The following is a 19,504-nucleotide window of genomic DNA, read 5'->3' on the forward strand; positions in this document are numbered from 1 at the left end:
AGTTATAAACAAAAGATAAGACATCCTTTGGGGGTGCTCTTTTCAGTTCAGTCACAGACAGTTGTTGCCTCCTTCTTCATGGATGGCGTTTATTCAGAGAACACTATAATTGGGTTGTCTGGCATGTATGATGAATCACAGACAAAAATTTCAAAAAGACAGCATATAATTTTGGTGCATAGGTGAAGCAGAATGAAACTGTGTAGACGATTTCAGGTACTTGCTGACTTTCACAAGCTCTTTCAGGAATCTCAGCACAGGAACCTTCTTCTGGCTGCGCTTCTGGTGCATACCCCATGCATTGCTCTTCAGGCAGCTCTCTCCTGTATATATTAATTTTGTATGTGTATCTGTGCGCATATGTGTACATTAAAAAATTGCTGTTACTTTGTGCCATATGGATTCTGAGAAGTGGGACATGCTTCTGAAAATGCCTTATGTCTACCTGGCCATGGTTATTTAACAAGTTATACAACAGTGGATTGATTTGCAGATGATACTGTCAAGATTACTCAACCTCTGTTTAATTTTCTTACATTTTAGGAAATGCAATATTCAGGATTTTTTAATTGTGACATTTTAGTCTTAGACATTCACATTTCTGACTTTTAAAACATAAAATACTTGTATCTGGCCTGAATACTTTTTTGCCAGTTTTTGTTTGTTTGTTTGGGTTTTTTTTTTGTTGGTGGTTTTTTTTTTTTTTTTTTTTTTAACTCTGGTACAGCTATTTATTCTGCTTTGAAGTTACCACAAGGCTAAATTGTTCTTTTCATGTAAGCTAGTTGGCTGTAGCTGTTAATCTATGTCTATACGTAGAATTTCTAGCTTCCTCTCAATCAAAAAAGCAACATTTGAAGCACTGCTAAAAGCTAAAGAAATTCTGATGGTTTTCCTGTTGCTGATCCTATAATGTTTATGCCACAAAGTTAATGAATTGCCAGCTAAAATCCACGTAGAACGGATGTTAGTATAAAAAGTCTCAAAAACCTGAATTACTCAAAGAAGCGATAGCTGGAGTGAAGATAGGACCAAGATTTTTATCCCTGTTGAAAGGTAGATAGGCCTAAGTACAGTACTTACCATAAAATGGTACAGGAAATAACATATGATAACTCTGCTAAAGTAAGAGGAGCATGCGATAAGAAGCCTAGCAGACAAGCATAGATATGACAGACAGCTTGGGTCTTAGTTGGATGGAGAGGAATATATGGGATCAGACATCAGAGGTACAAGAGAGAGAAAGCAGTTGGGTCAAAAGGTTAAAGTCAGAGTTTAAGTTCCAAGTAATCGATAAACATAAGCATTATTTAGATTGAGATAAGATACCATGAGCATATCCAATTAAAAAATGAAGTAGTTTGCATTAATGATTATAATAAAAGAGTCCCGTGACCTGCTAACATTCTTCTGTTCTTGAAACTATGTTGTTGCAGAAGACCCATCTGCAAATGGGCAAACCCTTCGTGAAACTTAGGTGGCAAATCACTTACCTCCACAGCTTTTGTCATATTTTTATCCAGCATTTGCTTGATTTTTTAAAAATCTTTTTAAAATTAGGAAAATTCATAACAGTTCAGAATGCACTCATAGTATTTATCAAGTCACACATATATTTTATGTAAGAAATGAATGAACCTTACTATTATTTCCATGAGGCTGGAAGATGGTCCAGGATATCAACAGTGTGAAATACCTGAGTTGTTGATGGAAGGCTGGGGTTCTCGTTGATGAGACTCTTTTGCTAATCAGCCAAGAACAGAGTTTTGTCTAAGTAGGTCTTAGCTCCATCTCTGGCAACCTGAAAGAAAAACAGCATGAAATTGTTTAAGAAAAGGGTTAGGTGAGATATTGTTCATGTTTGTAGAAAAGCTTTCCGGGCGTAATGAAGGAAGTCATCTTTCTTGGATTGAATTTAATTAACTAAAGCAAGGCAGGGTACATTTGTAGGGAGCAGCCTTGGAATGTGAGGGGCTGAACTGGATGAATGAATACTCATTCTTTGCTCTTTACAGAAAATAAAAAAGGAAAACCTGTTCCAAAATACCTGTTTGATAATGTGTATAATGTTTTGAAATGTTAACATATGTCTAAGGTACTGTACACCCACTGTCATCAGTGGAACAGTAATTTTTCTCACCTTTCTTGTGGGATCCTATTTTAAAGGCATAGACAAAAGTTTCAACTTTAAATCTTCATTTTCAGATTTTGATTGCTCTGAAAAATTATACTGTGTTACTGCTAGTTCTTTGTACTGAACTATTTATGATGCAGATGCTATCAAACTTCATTATCTCAAAGAGAGTTTAAAGGCCTTAGAAAGAGGAATAGAATCTTTAGTTGTCCTATTTTTTCTTAAGGTCACTGTGGGCAAATATGTCCTTATTGCTGACAACTTTAAAGGATCATAAATGAATATAAGCAGGTGCAGAAAAGAGAAAAGTAGAAGTGGTAAAGAAAAGGGCTTGCTTCAGTTTCTCTTCTGAGCAGAAAGATTACTCCTGACTCTAGTCTCCCTGGAGACAGTGTGCTAGAGAAATAAGTGTTCAGAAAGATTGTACTTTTGAGTGATGCTTAAACTGTCTGAAAATTTTAAAAGGTGCATCAGAGCTTTTTAAGTTTTACAGTATGATCCTGATACTTCCTGTTGTTTTAAAAGGGTACGATACTTTATGCAGGTCAGTCTTGATTAAACGCAAATATGGCAAATTACCTTTTGCTCATCTCAAAGTTCCCATCCCAACCAAGTTTTTACCCCTCCCAGAAAAGCATGCACGTGAACTCGTATAGGTGCAGTAAGCTAAACTTGTTACCAGTACAGTAGGTTGGTAACAAAGCCTATGCCAGATCAGCTGTACAGAACGTGTGCTACGTCCTCCCTGTCCCAGGACCATTGGATTCATTGCACACATATAGTTGAGTTCATTTGTGCATGTGCATCAAACATTTATCAGGCATTATCAGATGTCTCACAGCTGGAAATTCTGGACCAATCCTCAAATTTCATTCAAGCATAATTTTTAGGTGGAAAATAAAAACTTGGTAAATAAGGATACGTGGTACCTAAGGATATGAGGTAGCTCTGCATTATGTATCGGCCCCCTTTAGGTAGAAGGTGAGTTTTGTAGAGAGCAAGAATGGGTATTTCATCTGCTTATACAGTATCTAGCACACTGGTTTTTTTATTGTTTTTTTAATGCTACAATAAAATAAAAAATAAAGAGTAATTATAAATGTGTACTATATGCAAGAAAGTTTAAGGTTGGATAACTTGCATGTAAATAGCTAAATGAAGGGCTACAGTAAGGCCTGCTTTGGAAGCCTTTTATGCTACGTTTTTATTCACCTTCAGAATGTTTTAAATTAACCTTTCAGGAATGATTTTTTTAACAGGTTGCAAACTGATACAAGTAAAATAGTTCAAAAGCCTGTGTTTACAGCAGATGCAGAGCAGTTTGATTCATCCCCATAACGCAACAAAACAAACTAAATCAACCCTGACTTTAAAGCAATTCAAAGAATTCTGTGCAGCAGTTTATTGATTGTAGTTTAACTTGATAAATTCTTGGATTATTTAGCACCTCTCCTCTGATGTATAAATTACTTTGCTCACTATGACATCTCTTAATTTGTCTCGAATTTGCCATATTCTTTTCTTTTCAAGAGATGAATTGTTCTGTAGTGGCTAGAAATGTATGTTTCCTTCATCTTTGTGCTCTTATTTATGGTAAAATTTCACTACAGTTGTTGAATGACCCATTGTATTTCTCCAAGAAGGTGAAGTTCTCAGCTATTTTGCCTCTTAGTCTAAAATAACAGTTTAATTTTGGCTTCTTGGCTCATAAAAAGTGTAATAATTTGGGAAAAGAATGCTGCTCACGGATGCTTAGGATGGCATTTGGAGATAGAAACAATGTGAACTGTTACTGTGCATACAAAATAAATAACCCTGGGCCTCACACAAAGACATAGAAATAAGCTCCGTCAACTCAATTAGCCTCGCTCTCTTCCTTTGAACTCTCTGGTGTAGTTCACTTCCCGAGGTAATGGAACAGAATTTATGTTTTCAAGCCTTATCAGTTTACATACCTATACTCAGATAACGCGTGGATGGAAGATGCATTAAGTTAAAAGATTAAAATGAGAATACTTGTAAAGCTTGATGTTTGCAGTGGGTTCGGTTTTTTTCAGTTTTAAATTCACACAAGCACAAAACCGTCTCTAAAACTCAGAGGTGGCCATCATTTGAAGAAAGCTACAAATGTCAAGTCAGCCAGGGTTCTAACTTTTTTTGTTTGTTTTTCAAAGATTAGAAAAAATAGTTATAAGAAGCCTTTTTATCAGCTGGGGCAGGGGGATGTTCATGCATCTAACTCAAACGCAGCAGCCCCTTCTCTGATTTTCTCCTGTTTGGAATCACAGAATAATCCCCAGGACAAGTAAGGCAATTGCATACATAAAGAAGCAACATTAGGAAAGTATTTTATGTATTTTTTTTCTGTCCTTGCCTGTGATTTATTAGCTGGAACATGGAAGAAAGCCAGCACACATGGCCAGTTTGCACTCTGCAAGACGCCGGTTCAGGAACTTTTTGCAGTAATTAATCTAAACCATAGAATTAAAAACTTAAAGCAGCCATAGCCAGCTGCACCCTTCACTTTCTTGTTTCTGTTCTCATGGCAGGAAGTTGCAGAACCGCTTCTAGACCTGAAGGAAGGAATGGACCAACTGGAGCACAATAAAACTTTGGGATTTATCCTTTCTACTCTACTAGCCATTGGGAACTTTCTGAATGGAACCAACGTAAGCCCGATGTCCCAGTATTTCCCTTGCAGCTTTTTCCTTCAAAAACGAAAGTCAAAACCATTATGAGAGTTGCAACCCAGTATTTATTTTGTACCAGAAAAATAATTTAGAAAACAGAACGTACTTTTTCTTTTTATTGTATGTCAGGGTGCTCTTTGTCTCTTTCAGCATAACCTGAAGGAAATGTGGAGCTAGGCACTCTTCTGGTGTAACTCCCTTGAGTTTAGTGTTGATGCTTCCCATTCAAATTGTGAGAACTGTGTCATGAGTCATGTCACTGCAGATGGAGTGATTTTAGGCCTACTCTTCAGCAAGTTAAAAATAAATAAAAGCAATAAGTTCCTTCTCCTTTAGGATTATTCTTCTACTTCTTCGTCTTTCCCCTCTGCCCCTACTTGGTAATCATTTTTGTCTACTAATCTGCATGGGAAGGAGTAAACATTTTTATTTTTAATTCCTTCCCTTTTTTCCCCCTTACAGGCCAAAGCTTTTGAGTTGAGCTACCTCGAGAAGGTTCCAGAAGTCAAGGACACGGTGCACAAGCAGTCCCTCCTGCACCACGTCTGCACTATGGTGGTGGAAAAGTTCCCAGACAGCACTGATCTGTATTCAGAGATCGGGGCCATCACTAGGTCAGCCAAGGTAAGTCTAGTGGGTAAAAATATATATATGTTTTTAAAAACCCTCTTTGAAGTGAAATATTTAAGATTTTATTTTATTCTTTGACTTTGTTCCTCCCTGGTCACAGCACTTTTTATGAATATGGATTCATTGTGTCATTCCCACTGAATTTCAAAGGTGCCTGTACTCTCTCTCTTGAGCTTTATCTCTATCTGTCAGGTGGTTTCCTCATCAATGCAGTAATAGGCAGCCACGTTACAACAGCCATTTTAATGTTATATACATTATTAATTTATATAACTATTAGGAACTATTTTCAGGTTAAAACTTTATTTGACCAGTATCTTCAAATATATCTATTCTGTGGTTTGGGGGAATCTCTTTTTTAAGGCAGATGCCTGATTGTATTTTAAGGTGGAATGAAAGGATGGAAGGAATGAAATTTTTTGGTAATAAAATTGTTTCCAGAATGAAAGCGTCCTTGAAATATTTTCTTTAACTCCTTTTCTGTCCTCCTCCTGGCAATAATTTTGATGATTAGGAGTTAGGGAAGATAAATAGAAATAAAGGAAACTTGTGGCAGCACCTCCTTTTCAAAAGTGGTAATCCCTTGACTAATGCATAGGTCTGGTCAGTGCCTCAATTTGGTATGCACATCATTTATTACTGCTGCTAGCAGGCATGACAGAAACTCTGTAACCTCATTCTTGGAGCTCTCAGAGTGTGAGATTTCATGGATGACCCTTAAAAACAGTACATCACTTGATTAATGGAGTAAACATGACAGAATATCATCAGGAGATAACAAACATGAAAATTCTGGTTTGGAGTCATGTCTCATGTGAAAATGGAAATAATTACAGCAGATAATACTAGTATCCATCTAGTCCAGTGTCTTGATTCAGAGAGTGGCCAACACCAGCTGCTTGAGAGGAGAGCACAAGAAGCTTTGAAGGAGGAGGAAGATCTCTCCTAGAAAAATTTTATTTCATGAGCCATAATACTCATTATATGCATCAGATGGAGGAATGATTTATTTTCCAGAAGCCACCTTGTTTGGATATTGGGGAGGACCCTGTATAGTACAATTTTTGAAAAACTGCAAAAATCAAATCTTATTTTGGCTCCTAGCGCAGTTCTTGTGACAATGAATTCGTAACCTAATTTTGCCTGCTGTTGAATTTGCCAATTTCAGGATTTACTGTCTGAATGTATTGAACAGTCAAAACGTTTTTTATCTTTCTATTTCATAGAATAACATAGGTTGGAAAGGACCTCTGAAGGTCATCTGGTCTATCACCCTTTTCAGTGCAAGACCAAATTAAACCAGGCTGCTCAGGTCCTTGTCTAAGTCTCAAATAATCCTTCTACATCTTTTTTTTGAGACCATTTCCACACTTCTTCTCCATCTTACCTTTTAGAATGGGTTAAACAATAGCAAACACAGTATTCCAGCCTCTCCTTATAAATGTTATATGCCTACTATGTTTGTTCGTTCTGCTTGTGCTATCTTTTGTGAGACGTCCTGAGGTTTTCTTTGTGTTTTTTGACTGTTGCTATCCTTCTGACACCAGTTGTCTTTGGGCAGTTCACAAGGACATCCAGGCAGTCTCCTGAGCTGATCGGGCAATTCAGAGCTCAGCCCGATGCACAAAGGAGTCCAATACTGCCTGCAGTGTGCACTTCATTGCGATCTACAGTAATGACCACGACCTGCTGAAGCAGATTTACTGCTTATCTCTCAAACCCCTAATAATCCTAAATCAGGACTAATTTGAGTAATTTCTTGCCATCTGTAGATTTTACCCTCTCAGTATGCTTCCTTGTTTCCAGATAATTTTGTAATGCAAAGTACAAACCATGAGACACCTGCTGTTAGCCCTGTCATCAGATGAGAATCAACACGTATTCCTTCTTTTCTTTTGCTCTCTCAACCTCACACTTCATAGGTGGCCTCCCATGAGGGTCTTGTAAAGATTTTGAAAGTCTAATTTTCTTTACTTGCTCTTACCTTTCCACTATTTTACCAACATATTCAGAATCTAGTGATTATTTTGATGTATTTAATTTCCTGTTATTCATCCAGGTATAGTAATAAAGCTTGGAGCTCTACAGTATCCTTGAATCAACCTTGCTGCTTTTGTAAAGATAGGTGAAACTTTTGCTATCCTCTGATTCTTTAAGTTACTAAGTGTAGTGAAAGCATACTCATTTTAGCCAGTGGCTCAACTTCTTTATTTTAATTGCTGACAGAATTCTTGTCTTCTGCTTGTTTACTGCTTTGTAAGCTATCATCCTCCTCCAACACATTTGTTTCTGCTAGCAAGTATTCGAACCTTGCTATTAGTTCACATCTATTAAAAAATAAAATACAGAAAAATAAAAGCAGGTAGCAGAATAGGTTTCTCCCCAACATCCTCTGTGGTGAAGTTGGATGAAAAGAAGTCATCTTGCTTTCCTTCCCTGACTTCTGTCTTCCTCAGTTTCTTTCATCCCCAGTGATCCAGGACCTCCTACATATTTTCATTTTTTTGGATACCATAAAGGAATTTGTGGCTTTTGTTTTACATCCTTAGATATTTGCTGTTTGGATTCCGTCTCTGTTCTCCTAATTTTCCTCTTGTACAACCTATGTTTAGACTCTCTTTTATTGCTTTCACTGAGGTTGGTTTCTCATGTTTGGAAGGTTTTAATTTTTTTTCATGATTTTTTTCTTTGAGTGATTCTTCATCTCTTAACATTTAGGTATACTGGTTTCTCATTTCCTGCTTCTTCTCTTTGTTAAGAAGTTATTTCAATTTTTTTAGATTGGGACCAAGTTAATCACTAAAATGAAAATCACCATAAAAGAGAAGAGCCCTTGTTTTCCAAAATCCGCACCACCATGCATGGTGTACTCTCAAGTGAATCTTCTACTTCCATTTTTCAGTATTAGAAAGTGGAAGAAAGCTTAACCTAATGCTGTCACTTACAAAAAATTTTTGGGTCTAAGAGCGTACAAAATTGAGCACAGCCTTTCAGTCTGTGGTTTGCTGATCTAGTGGCCCTGCCCAAAGCGGATGAAATTCTGAAAAGGCCAGACAAAATCACATTAAGAGAAATTATAGCCTTAACCTTCCCCATGACGCCCAAGGTCTCCTCCTTGGGATGTTACTGCGTGTGTTATACCGCTGATGGATTACTGTAACAAGCTCTATTCCCACTTGATCTTAGCTGCCACAAATCAAAGAGTTAGGACATGGAAGCCATCCAAGCTGCCCTCTTCAAGGGAATGTTCACAGACGAGGCGAAATCTTGGTTTAGGAAAGCTGACAGGAAAGGAGAACTAATATTTCACTGTGGATTAGTCTGTATTTTGAGCTCCGTTTTGCCTACAAATATCTTTCAGAAACCACAAAGGCTAAACAATTTCCATCCTGTAGATAAACAGAGATGCCCCTTCCCCTGAGATGCACATCATACGAGAATTTCCTGAGCCTTAGTTCATGAAAAAACCCATAAAGAAAACAGGCTGCCTCACCAGGAAGGAGTTAGAAAGACCAGAAACAAAATGGTATAGTTATTGCAAAACTTGTGGCTTTTTGTTGAAGGACTGAAGTCATAAATGGCAAAAAAAAGCAGACGCAAATGAAAAAAATGACCAAAAAATAGAATGCTAGATAAATAAAAGTATTCATAGTTGTATAAAAATATATAAGATCATGCAGGGCTACTGATTGTTTAGTATCCCATAATTAAAAGCACTTGCTTTTTTTTTTTTCTTCTTTTTTTTTAACATATCTTAAGTTGTTTTTTCACTGGAGTTGTACCAGAACTGATGTACCTAATACTGAAGCAGACCCCCAGATTTCTGCAGTTAAACTCAGTATTGTTCCTAGAAGTTTCCTTACCAGTACGGCAAGGAGGGGTTGCATCAGCACTAGTATCTTCTCTGTTAGTGAATAAAAAATGTATTCTTATTAAAAATGTTCATCTTCTTTCTCATCCCCATAAATATTTTTCCCCATGCATCTGAAAGCTGGCCAGCTCCATAGCATAAACCGGTAATTGTCCTTTTCTCCCCCTAATTTTAATTTACTTACAAAATGCCAAACTTCTGGCTGGTTTTTAACCGCTGTAGCAAGACACTTGGATTAGATGCGTATACTAGGCAATGGAGAGGCAGGCAGCTTTTAAAAGTAAGCAATAGGAAAAGTTAACAACGCAGGGGAGGGAGCAAGGATTGCTGGTAGGAAAGAACTTAGAATGAGACTAAGACGTACGCAGGGGAGCAGGAAGCCTGCAGCTGCCCTCCGAGGGACTCGGCAGGGAGGCGTGGGGAGAAAGGAGGTGGCTGAAACAGAAGTGCCGTTCTGGTGTGCTGTAGCTTCTGCTTGATATGCTGGAAAGCAGAGAGAAGAGAAAAGAAAAAAAAGTAGGGAAGATCATGCTGCCTCCCACGCTGCTTCAGTGGGGTTTCTCTTGTCTCGCTTGACAGAAAGTATTTGTGTGCAATTATCATTCAAGTATGCTTTCCCTACGTTATTTCAAACAACAATAAATGCCAAAAGTCAAATTATTTTCCATGGAAAAAAGGGGTTGGGGGACGCAAGGTTTCTTACGGTTGTATTATTCCTTGTGGTGGCAGCTGCGAGGACTGCTGCAGCTGCCCCAGTTCCTGGCACGGGCTAGCGGGAGCAAAAGTGAAGACGGAGCAGGATAAGGCAGAGCCTGCTGGTTGCAGGGCAGGCTGGGGAAGGGGGAAGGAGCTTCGGTGGCAGATGAGACTTCGAGGTTTTGTCTGAAAGAGAGCAAATGAAGTTTAGCACAAGTGCCTGACAGCATTGCGGTTTCAATAATGTCCAGGTGAAATGACTGCAAGTAGTGTCGCAGGTGCTATAACACCAACTGAAGTGACCTACATCACCACTTACTGGCATCGCTCCTCTTCATCCCAGATTGTGGGAACTCAATAGCTCAGTAAGCACCTCTGTCCTTTTATTTTCAATTGGTGGATTGATTCAGGTGTTTTCATTTCCAAAATTATTTTGGCAGGATGCCACCTCTTACCTAGAATTAGAAATGTCTGGACAGAACCTCCTTTAAAGTTTGCTTGCTTTTGAGAGCTGGCATCTACCTCGCTTAAAATGTGTGACCAACACTCTGCATGTCGGACTAACATTGGTCTTGGGATAATTCTTGTGACATTCGGTGAAGCAACCCAGTGTGGAAATACTGGAGGAGACAGAGTTTTGAACGTACGCCACAGAAGGTCGCTGCACTCAGATGACAGTGTGTTTGCAAGGAGCAATTCTCAGAATTTCCTTTGGCGCTGAACCAGCTCAGGAAAAGAAGAAGATTTTGTGTTCCCTGCCAGAACGCATCCCTGTAATAATGTGAGAATGAACGGTCTGACCCTAAATTATAAACAGCTTAGACTGGGCTGTGGTCCGCTGTAGAAACTATCTTGAACTTCGAAGAGAGAAAGATTTTGTCTGTGATCGTGTATGTCTTTCTATGACGTGCGATAAAAGAGTTGTCATTTTATTGTGAATGTAAGGCAACATTTGTCATTGTGAAAGCATCAATCTTCTATTTAATGCACCTTGTGGGTAGGATAAAAATGCAGAGATCCAGGTCTTCCTTAGAAAATGTCTGGATTTGATATGTTCACCACTAAAAGAAACAAGCTGTAGCAATAAACAATAAATAGAGTAGCAAGCAATAGAAAACTTAAACAAGGATACTGAGGCTACATAACAAGTTATTCACTGGCCTTCAGAACGAAACTTCGGATAATTTACAGTGATTTTGATAAGAAGTGCTTCTTAAGCAGAAACCTCAGCTTCACCAGTTTCCCTTCATTTATTTGTTTTGGGTTTTTTTACTTCAATCCAGTTGTGACATTTGTGACCCTGTTCAAGGGCTGAGTGTAAATATAGGAGGCAGGAAACATGAGTGTAATCAGGTGCAGCATCTTTGATTTTAGGACAGTTTTGTACTCTCAGTAGTGGCGGAGCTTAGCCCAGAGACTAGAGGAGATTTAGCTGGAAGAGGAAATGTGTGTGTAAAGCACATTCCAGCTGGGGGAATGCTGAAGAAAAATGACCTGTTATCTCACAGCGGCTACAGTTGTTTGCTGTGCATGGCAATGCATACCTGGAATTGTATATGCTGCCCTAGGGAATACACAGCAGAAGCCCTTTTAGGTTTGAGCCAACCCATTTAATTCCCAATGTCACCTCAAAGCAGCTCTTCCTCTCCCTCAACAAATAATAAGAGTCCAATTTCTGTGTTGCCATGAGATATTTGTGGCCACACAGAGAAATAACATCCCAACCCAAAGATCAGAAAGGCTCCCTGATACACGTCCTGCCTGAATGCCTGGGGCATGGTCTAGCATTTCATGAATTAGAAAGTATTGAACTTATATACACAGGAGGTGATACTGGATGTAAGACATGGAGTTGAACTTGGAAAAAGTAAGTCTGTTAAAGGACCAGTGTTCATGGAACCTTGATAGGCAGGGAAGTAAACGCTGAGCCACGTGGTGGTGGTAGTTTTTGAGTCAGGTGAACACCAGCGAGAACAGAAGTCATTTGGGCAGTAGGTGTATCGTACAATATTGAAGTCTCAGCCCAATGAAGTGAGAAACCTGGTAGAATTCTTTTTTCTGTCATTGTTCATGGCGGAATCATCTGTTAGTATGGTAGCAAGCAATAAATAATGATATAAAGGGATTAAAATGAGTGCTGGCATCACTGGCGTGTGGTTGGGAGGGTTTTATTCTTGGTCTGAGTGTCCTTTGTGCAAAATATGGTGGTGCATTAAATTGAAAAATATATTTTTTTTTTTTTTTTTAAGTTGCCCATTAGTGACTTACAGCAATGGTCTCTTGAATGAGGCTGATCCTGCAGGCCTTGTGTCACGTAAACTAGTCTTTAAATCCTATTTGGATAGACTGTCTCCGGCTATTCCCCTCTGATGCAACAGTGTCTACAAAGGCACTTCTCAGAAGACTGAACAGTGGGCCTAGCAGGAGATTTCACAGATAACTAACAAATAGTTTGAATATTTTTCAGCTAATGTGGTTGTGAATGGAGAGAAACCTGGCAGGAGAAAGGAGGAATATATCAAATATATCCCAGGAGCATTTAGAAAGTTACTTTTTCTAAATTGGTTTACAAATGCAAATAAACATTACACAGTGTCTGAAAGAAAAGTAATTTTTATTTTGCATAACAGCCTAAGACTGCTCGTTCTTTTGCCTGAGGAAAAAAAAAGATTTATTTTTAAAATTGTAGCAGAAGGTAACAGTGAGCAGGACCAGCAAGCTCCATGTCTTTTCCACACACGTGAACTGAGTTGAGGAGGAAGAAGAAGAAGAATGTATGTTACCACCTTCCTCTAAAGCCTGGGGTTGGGCACAACAGCTACCCAGGGAGAAAGCTGTAATGACCATTTCAGATTTTTGCTTCCTTTTATTCGGTGGAGCATAGTTATAAAATAACGCCGCAGCGGTTCTTGTCTGAGCACCTCCTATGCTGAGGTCTCCTGGAGCCACAGCGTCATGCGAAACTCACCTGAATTCCTCCTTAGTCCCAGCATGGCCTTCCAGCTGTGGGCAAGAATTGGTGCATCTTTCCTTTCAAGAAAGAAAGAATGAAAAAAGAAAAGAATCGCATCTTTCTACCATCATGCAGCATTAATTCTCATAGTAAAGCGTTGGAAATAAACACATAAATGAAAAGGTGCAATCTTTCTTCCCTTGGGAATGCTGCATGGACTGCCAGGGATGTGGTATGGTATTATATATGCCTTTTCATGTTTCCTTTATGCATGTTAGATTGAATAATTGTCGTTATTACTCCACACAAGTTCTTGTTCTCCTTATCACAGGAACACATAGTTGGGGGATCATTTATCATCGTTACTGTTATATTTGTATATAACACTTTCAGTGTTAGAAGACATCCTAAACAGAACAACAATAACAGCAAAAATGACCAAAAAAAGGAAATTACAAGGATATTGCTAAACAATGTGACTACATTTACAAATTTGTGCACAAATATTAGATCTAGGTTTGGACCACTGTGCTCATCTTTCATGGTCGGTTACCTCAGTTAAAGTGAGGCTAAATTGTTGCTTTTCAGATGGATTTGTATTTTACTTACATTTTCCACTGATGCAAGTATCTGGTGTTTCATGATACAAACATGCATAAAATGGAGAGGCTTGTTGGACACATAGTCGTTGGACTGCTGCTGCTGCTGCTTAGAATATGATAAAAGCTCCTTCGTGTCCATGATGCATTTGGCTTCACGGTGAAGAGAGAAGAGAATCTGAGGATGTCCAATTCCTCAGGATCCTGCTTTTCAGTGGAATATGGCGCTCATAATTAAGGGAATTAGTAGCTGTCTGTCTGGGTTAATATTCCAACACATTACAAGGCTTAGAAAATGTAAGAGTTTGCAGAATAAGAGCATATTACTCCAACAGGATTTTGGTGTATTTTATCGGTTAATAATACGTGCTGCTATTTCAGATAGCCATGGAAAGCCAGTCTTCCGGGGGGTTGATAGATACGCTTAAGATACACTAATTGCTGGCAGGCAACCTGGATATTATATTCCACTAGCCTAGAAAAACACATGGCCGGGATCCTGTGTACCAGTGTCTGCAATTGCAGGACAGTCCAGTTAGAAGATCAGTGGTCAGTGGGTCTTTAGCTTTACTGTGCTACAAGGTTTATGGCCAATTTCTTATCTGAACATGAGCACTGAAGAAAAAAAGGGGATAGCAGAGGAAACATGAGGGCAAGGTATGTAAATTAAGGAGAGAGGAGATAGAGTGAGGGCGATGTGCTTGTCACACTGTACTGTTTCCCATGGGAGAGCATCACTTTAGTGCTATTGCTGGTAGGAGAAAAAGGGGCAGGGGGAAGCTTGTTTTCTGTGGTTTGAAATATCATGCAGGTAGTACTCTAAAGCTGCAAACTATCAAATGTTTTGATACATTTAGTAGAAGAGTCCAAATATTTTTAACTTCAGAATTTTCCCTTTGAGCTGATCCAGCCTGCACATTTAAATCTCACTTCTGCGAGATCTAATAGGAAAAATCTTGTCAGCAGGCTGATGAATGCTAGTCTTTTTGTTTGGTTGCTTGGGTTTTTTAGAAAGATCTGAAGACTTAGCTTTGTTTTCTGGTGCTCTGTTGGGAGGCAGTTTCCACACCTTGGATAGAGGAAAGGGATGTTGTATGGTATATCGCATGTGAAGAAGCTTCACTTAACTCCTTGCATGTAAGACCTAGAGCAGACTGAAATGCAATGGATTCTGTGCCTGCCTGCAAAATTTGCACTAGTAAAATAGCACTTCATGAACTATCAGGTGGGGGTACATGGTTGTCTGAAAAATTTTGGCTTTTAACATTTCACACATGGATATTTTTCTGTAAGTGTATTCCTTTCTGCCTACAAACAAGTGACCAAACTCTGGAGAGCTGGCAGCCAGAAGATTTTAGATTTCGTGAAGGTTTGTCACATTCTTGTGGGCACAGGACGGTTTGCATGTGGGGAATTCACAGACACGTTATCCTATATTGGATTTCCTGCTTTACTCCTTGCAGGAGTTTACAGCTTCTGCTCAGCAGAGCCACCTGTGCTCCACGGAGATTTATTCCAGGCGAGCTCAGGTGGTATTCTCCTTGCTGCAGTCTCCTTAGGATTTCCCCAGAGATCTGAATTTTTGATGGTGCTCAAAGATTCCTGTGCATCCCTTAGCCAGACCTGCCACATCTTTTCCCTGCAGGTATGCAGTTCTCCAGAGATGTCTCCTGAACCCCTACAGGCTTGAACCTCAGGGCTTTTGGGTGGATTAAAACTTGTTCTGTTTTCAGTGAAAGCTGTCATAAAATGTCATAAAATTAAATTTCTCTGCTGCAGGGGCTGACAGGCTTCCCCAACCAGCCTGGATAATTCTTACCAGTAAGACTTAGAAATGCCTCCTCTTGGCTTTTTTTCTTAATAGGAATGGTAGTATTTTTCCCCATGTGTGTTTTAGATATATCATCTATGGAAAGCAGCAATGTGTTTATCATCAACAGTGAAAATACTGACCTGGAAAAGACTTTCTTTTTAAAAAAAAAAAAAAAAACAAACCATATGCATTGATACGGATATAAGGAAAACAAAAACCCTACAGCTGCTCTGCCTGCAGGGCTTTTCTGAATAGCAGAATGGATCAAAGGATGTTTTTATTTCCTTGTGAAGAGGAAAAATTCATCACTTTATAAATCACAGCAAAAACAAATCAAATCAATACCAGGAGCTTCTAATAATAATGCATTTCTTATGGCTGTCCTTAGTATAGGTCTCAGCAGTGGGTGCTGCACACAGCTAAAAAGAGTGAACTAAAACGTCTCTCTGACACTGGTTTTCATTTAGCATCAAGGAATTAACTGGAGTACCATCCCAAACAGTGACATGTTTAGAATCTGAGAGCTAAATCTGTGTTTTATAGCTGCAGTTCATCTGAAGTGTGAAGGGGTACTATAGAATAAATTTTTCCTTTCATCAGAATTCAAGAACATGTTGGGTACTTTCACTTTTTTCATCTGTTGTGTGCTGTGACTGGGTCGTTAATGCACTTTGTCCAGTTGTTAGCAACGCATCCTGAATGTCTTCTGTAGACCATTGCAGTTTGAACACCTTTTTTGGTTGATGAATAAAGGAGAAGTTCTCTCTCACCTTCTGTGGAATGTGTTGGCTTCTGTCCTGATGCATGTTACTGTAGGATGCAGTCATTTATTTTAACTGTGTTGAGAGACTTTCAAAGCCGTTATAGGATCTTGTTACAAGCCAGCAAATTCGTACTGTATATCAAAGGGTGCAAGTTAGTGCTGAGATCACCAAATAACACTTACTTTCAATAGAGCTTTAAAAAATTCTGGCCCATGAATTTTGTGATTAGAAGTAGATCATCTATTAACAAGTCAGTGCATGGCTAAGGAATAGATCCAAGTGCTTCCTAAATTGGAGAAGTGTTGGCCGGGTACAACAGTGAGCAGTAAACAGGGTATAAAAAGCTATGAGTAGTAGAGAAAAGGATTAAGAAAAAGAGAAAGTTTTGTATTACCTCAGAAATAACTGAGTCATGCAGTTGCTTGGTGCAGGCATGAAGTTATTAGCAAGGGAAAAAACACATCACGATATTTTATTGTCCCTTCTTTAGGTGTTAGGCCTCCAAGACTAAAACCAAATATATATGTATATGGGTATTTCTTTGGTTTCAGTTTTCCTTACTAACATTTCATGTCTAGACAAAGTGCAACAGAGAAAGCTATTTCTTAATTATTTAGTACTAATTAATAATGTGAATTAATGTTGTGCTGCCACTACATTGAACCTTTCTTATACATACATTGCATTGTTCAGATATTCAAGGATACTACTGCAGTGTTTTTGCTTAAAGTGTTACATTTTATTTTCTTTTCTTTTTTTTCAGGTTGACTTTGAACAACTCCAGGAAAACTTGTGTCAGATGGAAAGACGGTGCAAAGCATCATGGGATCACCTTAAGGCTATAGCAAAGCATGAAATGAAGCCAACTCTAAAGCAAAAAATGTCCGAGTTCCTTAAAGACTGTGCAGAAAGAATCATAATCCTGAAGATTGTTCATAGAAGAATAATTAACAGGTACAGAATTAGATTGGTGACAGCAATATCTTGATAATAAATGGCTTGCTAAAATTATAAATTATGACATCATAGGTATGTTTTTTTATAAGTGTTTAATCCACATTCCAGCAAGTAAGGTTACCAGGATGTATGTGGTGCATACTTTGTTATAGATGATATTTCAGAAAGATCCCCATGCCACAAAGTTTCTATATTTCTGCTGAAAAGAAGCAATGATCCAGGCAATCATTTATTCCCAAAGTGCAATAACTGGGTCTTTTTAACTCCTACTCCTCAAAAGCTAGCAGCTTATGGTTAAGTTGCTCTATTTTCTGTCCTTCCCTGAATGCTTTTGAGGCGGAGGGTTGGCTTACTGTCTGATAAACAAGAACAAGCTGTAGCAAAAAAATTAAGTTCTAATGACAAATTTGTCATGTGCAGAAGTTGAAATGAGTCTTGTACAATAAGTTCTTCTATAGGCAGCACCACTCCTATTTGCAGGATCTACCAATGTGTTTTATGCCCATTCAGCAGAAGACAGAATTAAGATTCCTCTCCTTAGGACTTGCTGTTGGGTTTAGTTTCATCCAATGGAGTTAACAGTAATTGCAGTGCTTTGAAATGTACGTATTCGTGATAATTCTGCAATACATCTCAGCTTTTTTTTTTTAGATCCACAAATGTAGCGAAAGTCATTTGAGTAATTTATCTATGTTCCTGCTTATTAATGAAATTTTAAGAGATTTTTCCAACTTCTGAATAATTGCCAAATTGCTGTGGTCAAAATTAGGATCTGGATTCCAAATGATCCCAAATTTGTGGATATACACTTGAGAAGTTGATTCAGCTCTTCTTTTGTTTTCATAATGACTTGGTTTTCATGCCATAAGTAAGCAGAAATCCCAATTGCAGTGGAAGGGGGGTGAATTCACCAGTTTCCTGTTGTGTTTATCATATGCATTGTACAAATAAGTAAAATATTAACTTTTTCCTATTATGTCCTGCAACTACTACTATAGTTCTCCAAAATTGTATCCATGTATTTGCATCTTTCTAGGATTGGGAAGATTTTTTATCATCAGGGATGTAGATGCAGTTAAAAGGAATTCCCATACCTTTTTAAACATTCAGTGCACTATTGTAAATCATGCAATATAGAAGCAATAGTAAAAGTTGCAAATAGTGCAAAAGCTCTGAATGCCACAGAAGCAGTAAAACTGTGAATTGAGAGTATCCCAAACTAAAGTACTTGGTAGATAATATAATTTTACGGTCAGTTTTGTGAACCAGAAATTCTTTCCTTCTTGTGTTTGCTAGCCTGTAAATCTGCATTCTTCTTGTCTAGACTTTCTCCAACATCCTAACAGCCTCTTTGAAGTTACTTAATACAAATAAATAGAATTGAAACGTAATAAATATTTTTTCTATAACTGAAATGAAATTGGTCATTCATATGCCAAATTAGTCATATAAAGTAGATGGGGTTCCATAAACATCTTATCTCCTGCATCAGCCTGGGAAAGTGGACTGGGATGAAGTTATCATAGACTAGACCTTCATGGTTTTAATTATAAAACATGCCAGTGTTATGCAAAGCATCCATGAAAATTCTGTAGCACAAAAGAAACGATGGGAGCTAATAAAGTAATAAATGGATTCACTGAAATGTTTTGATTTTTTTTTCCCAGAAACCATCAATAAAGATTTTTTCCCTTTGCATTTATGAACTCATTGTTTTCCAGGTTTCACTCATTTTTGTTATTTATGGGCCATCCTCCCTATGCAATACGTGAAGTCAACATCAATAAGTTCTGCAAAATTATTAGCGAATTTGCTCTGGAATACCGCACCACCAGGGAACGAGTTTTGCAGCAAAAACAGAAACGAGCTAACCACAGGGAAAGAAACAAGACCAGAGGGAAAATGATAACAGATGTAAGTGGCAAAATGTATCTCCCACAGCATGGATTTTTAAAACTTTCTTTCATTGAATGTCATATACGAATTGTTGTTACTCTTTATTTTTATTCTTAAGAGGGTCTTCTGCTGTAAGTAATGAACTCTGTTCTCTTAGAAGCCAAAACTTGCAAGTTCTTGACTGTGTATATTTTTTGCTTTATACCAATTTATAGAATGAGAACAAACTGAAATTAAGTATCCAAAAAGAGCATCTCTGTGTGTTGCACAGACAGTGCCCAAAATATCTAGAAGACACCAGGAGCTGTGTGTACCTGATCAGCCAAGAATACAAAAAAGGAAAAAAAACCTAGAAATTAGGCTTCTAATTGAGGACATGATTTAAATGATGAACCATTGCAGCCATTTAAGTGGTTACAACCGAATTTAAGTTGATTTCTTTTCCTCCATCTTTGAATATTCTAATATAGTCTTTAATCTTAGCATTTTATCTATTTTTAT

The 19,504-nt window shown here is 38.2% G+C and overlaps 1 protein-coding gene across 13 annotated transcripts in view; it reads left to right on the forward strand.

The window, feature by feature from the left end:
* Window positions 1-19,504, forward strand: part of FHOD3 (formin homology 2 domain containing 3) — a 413,703-nt gene that overhangs the window by 362,922 nt on the left and 31,277 nt on the right. For all 13 annotated transcript variants that reach the window (XR_012774388.1, XM_075494120.1, XM_075494122.1 and 10 more), the window contains 4 exons: window positions 4,684-4,803; window positions 5,287-5,448; window positions 16,914-17,104; window positions 18,829-19,021. Coding sequence is in view for 12 of the 13 variants with exons in the window: in XM_075494120.1 (XP_075350235.1) it covers window positions 4,684-4,803; window positions 5,287-5,448; window positions 16,914-17,104; window positions 18,829-19,021 (666 nt within the window). In the remaining variant the exon portion in view is untranslated. The remainder of the gene's footprint in view (window positions 1-4,683; window positions 4,804-5,286; window positions 5,449-16,913; window positions 17,105-18,828; window positions 19,022-19,504) is intronic.

The sequence above is a fragment of the Mycteria americana genome, chromosome 2 (assembly GCF_035582795.1).
Source record: "Mycteria americana isolate JAX WOST 10 ecotype Jacksonville Zoo and Gardens chromosome 2, USCA_MyAme_1.0, whole genome shotgun sequence".
NCBI classification, from domain to species: domain Eukaryota; kingdom Metazoa; phylum Chordata; class Aves; order Ciconiiformes; family Ciconiidae; genus Mycteria; species Mycteria americana.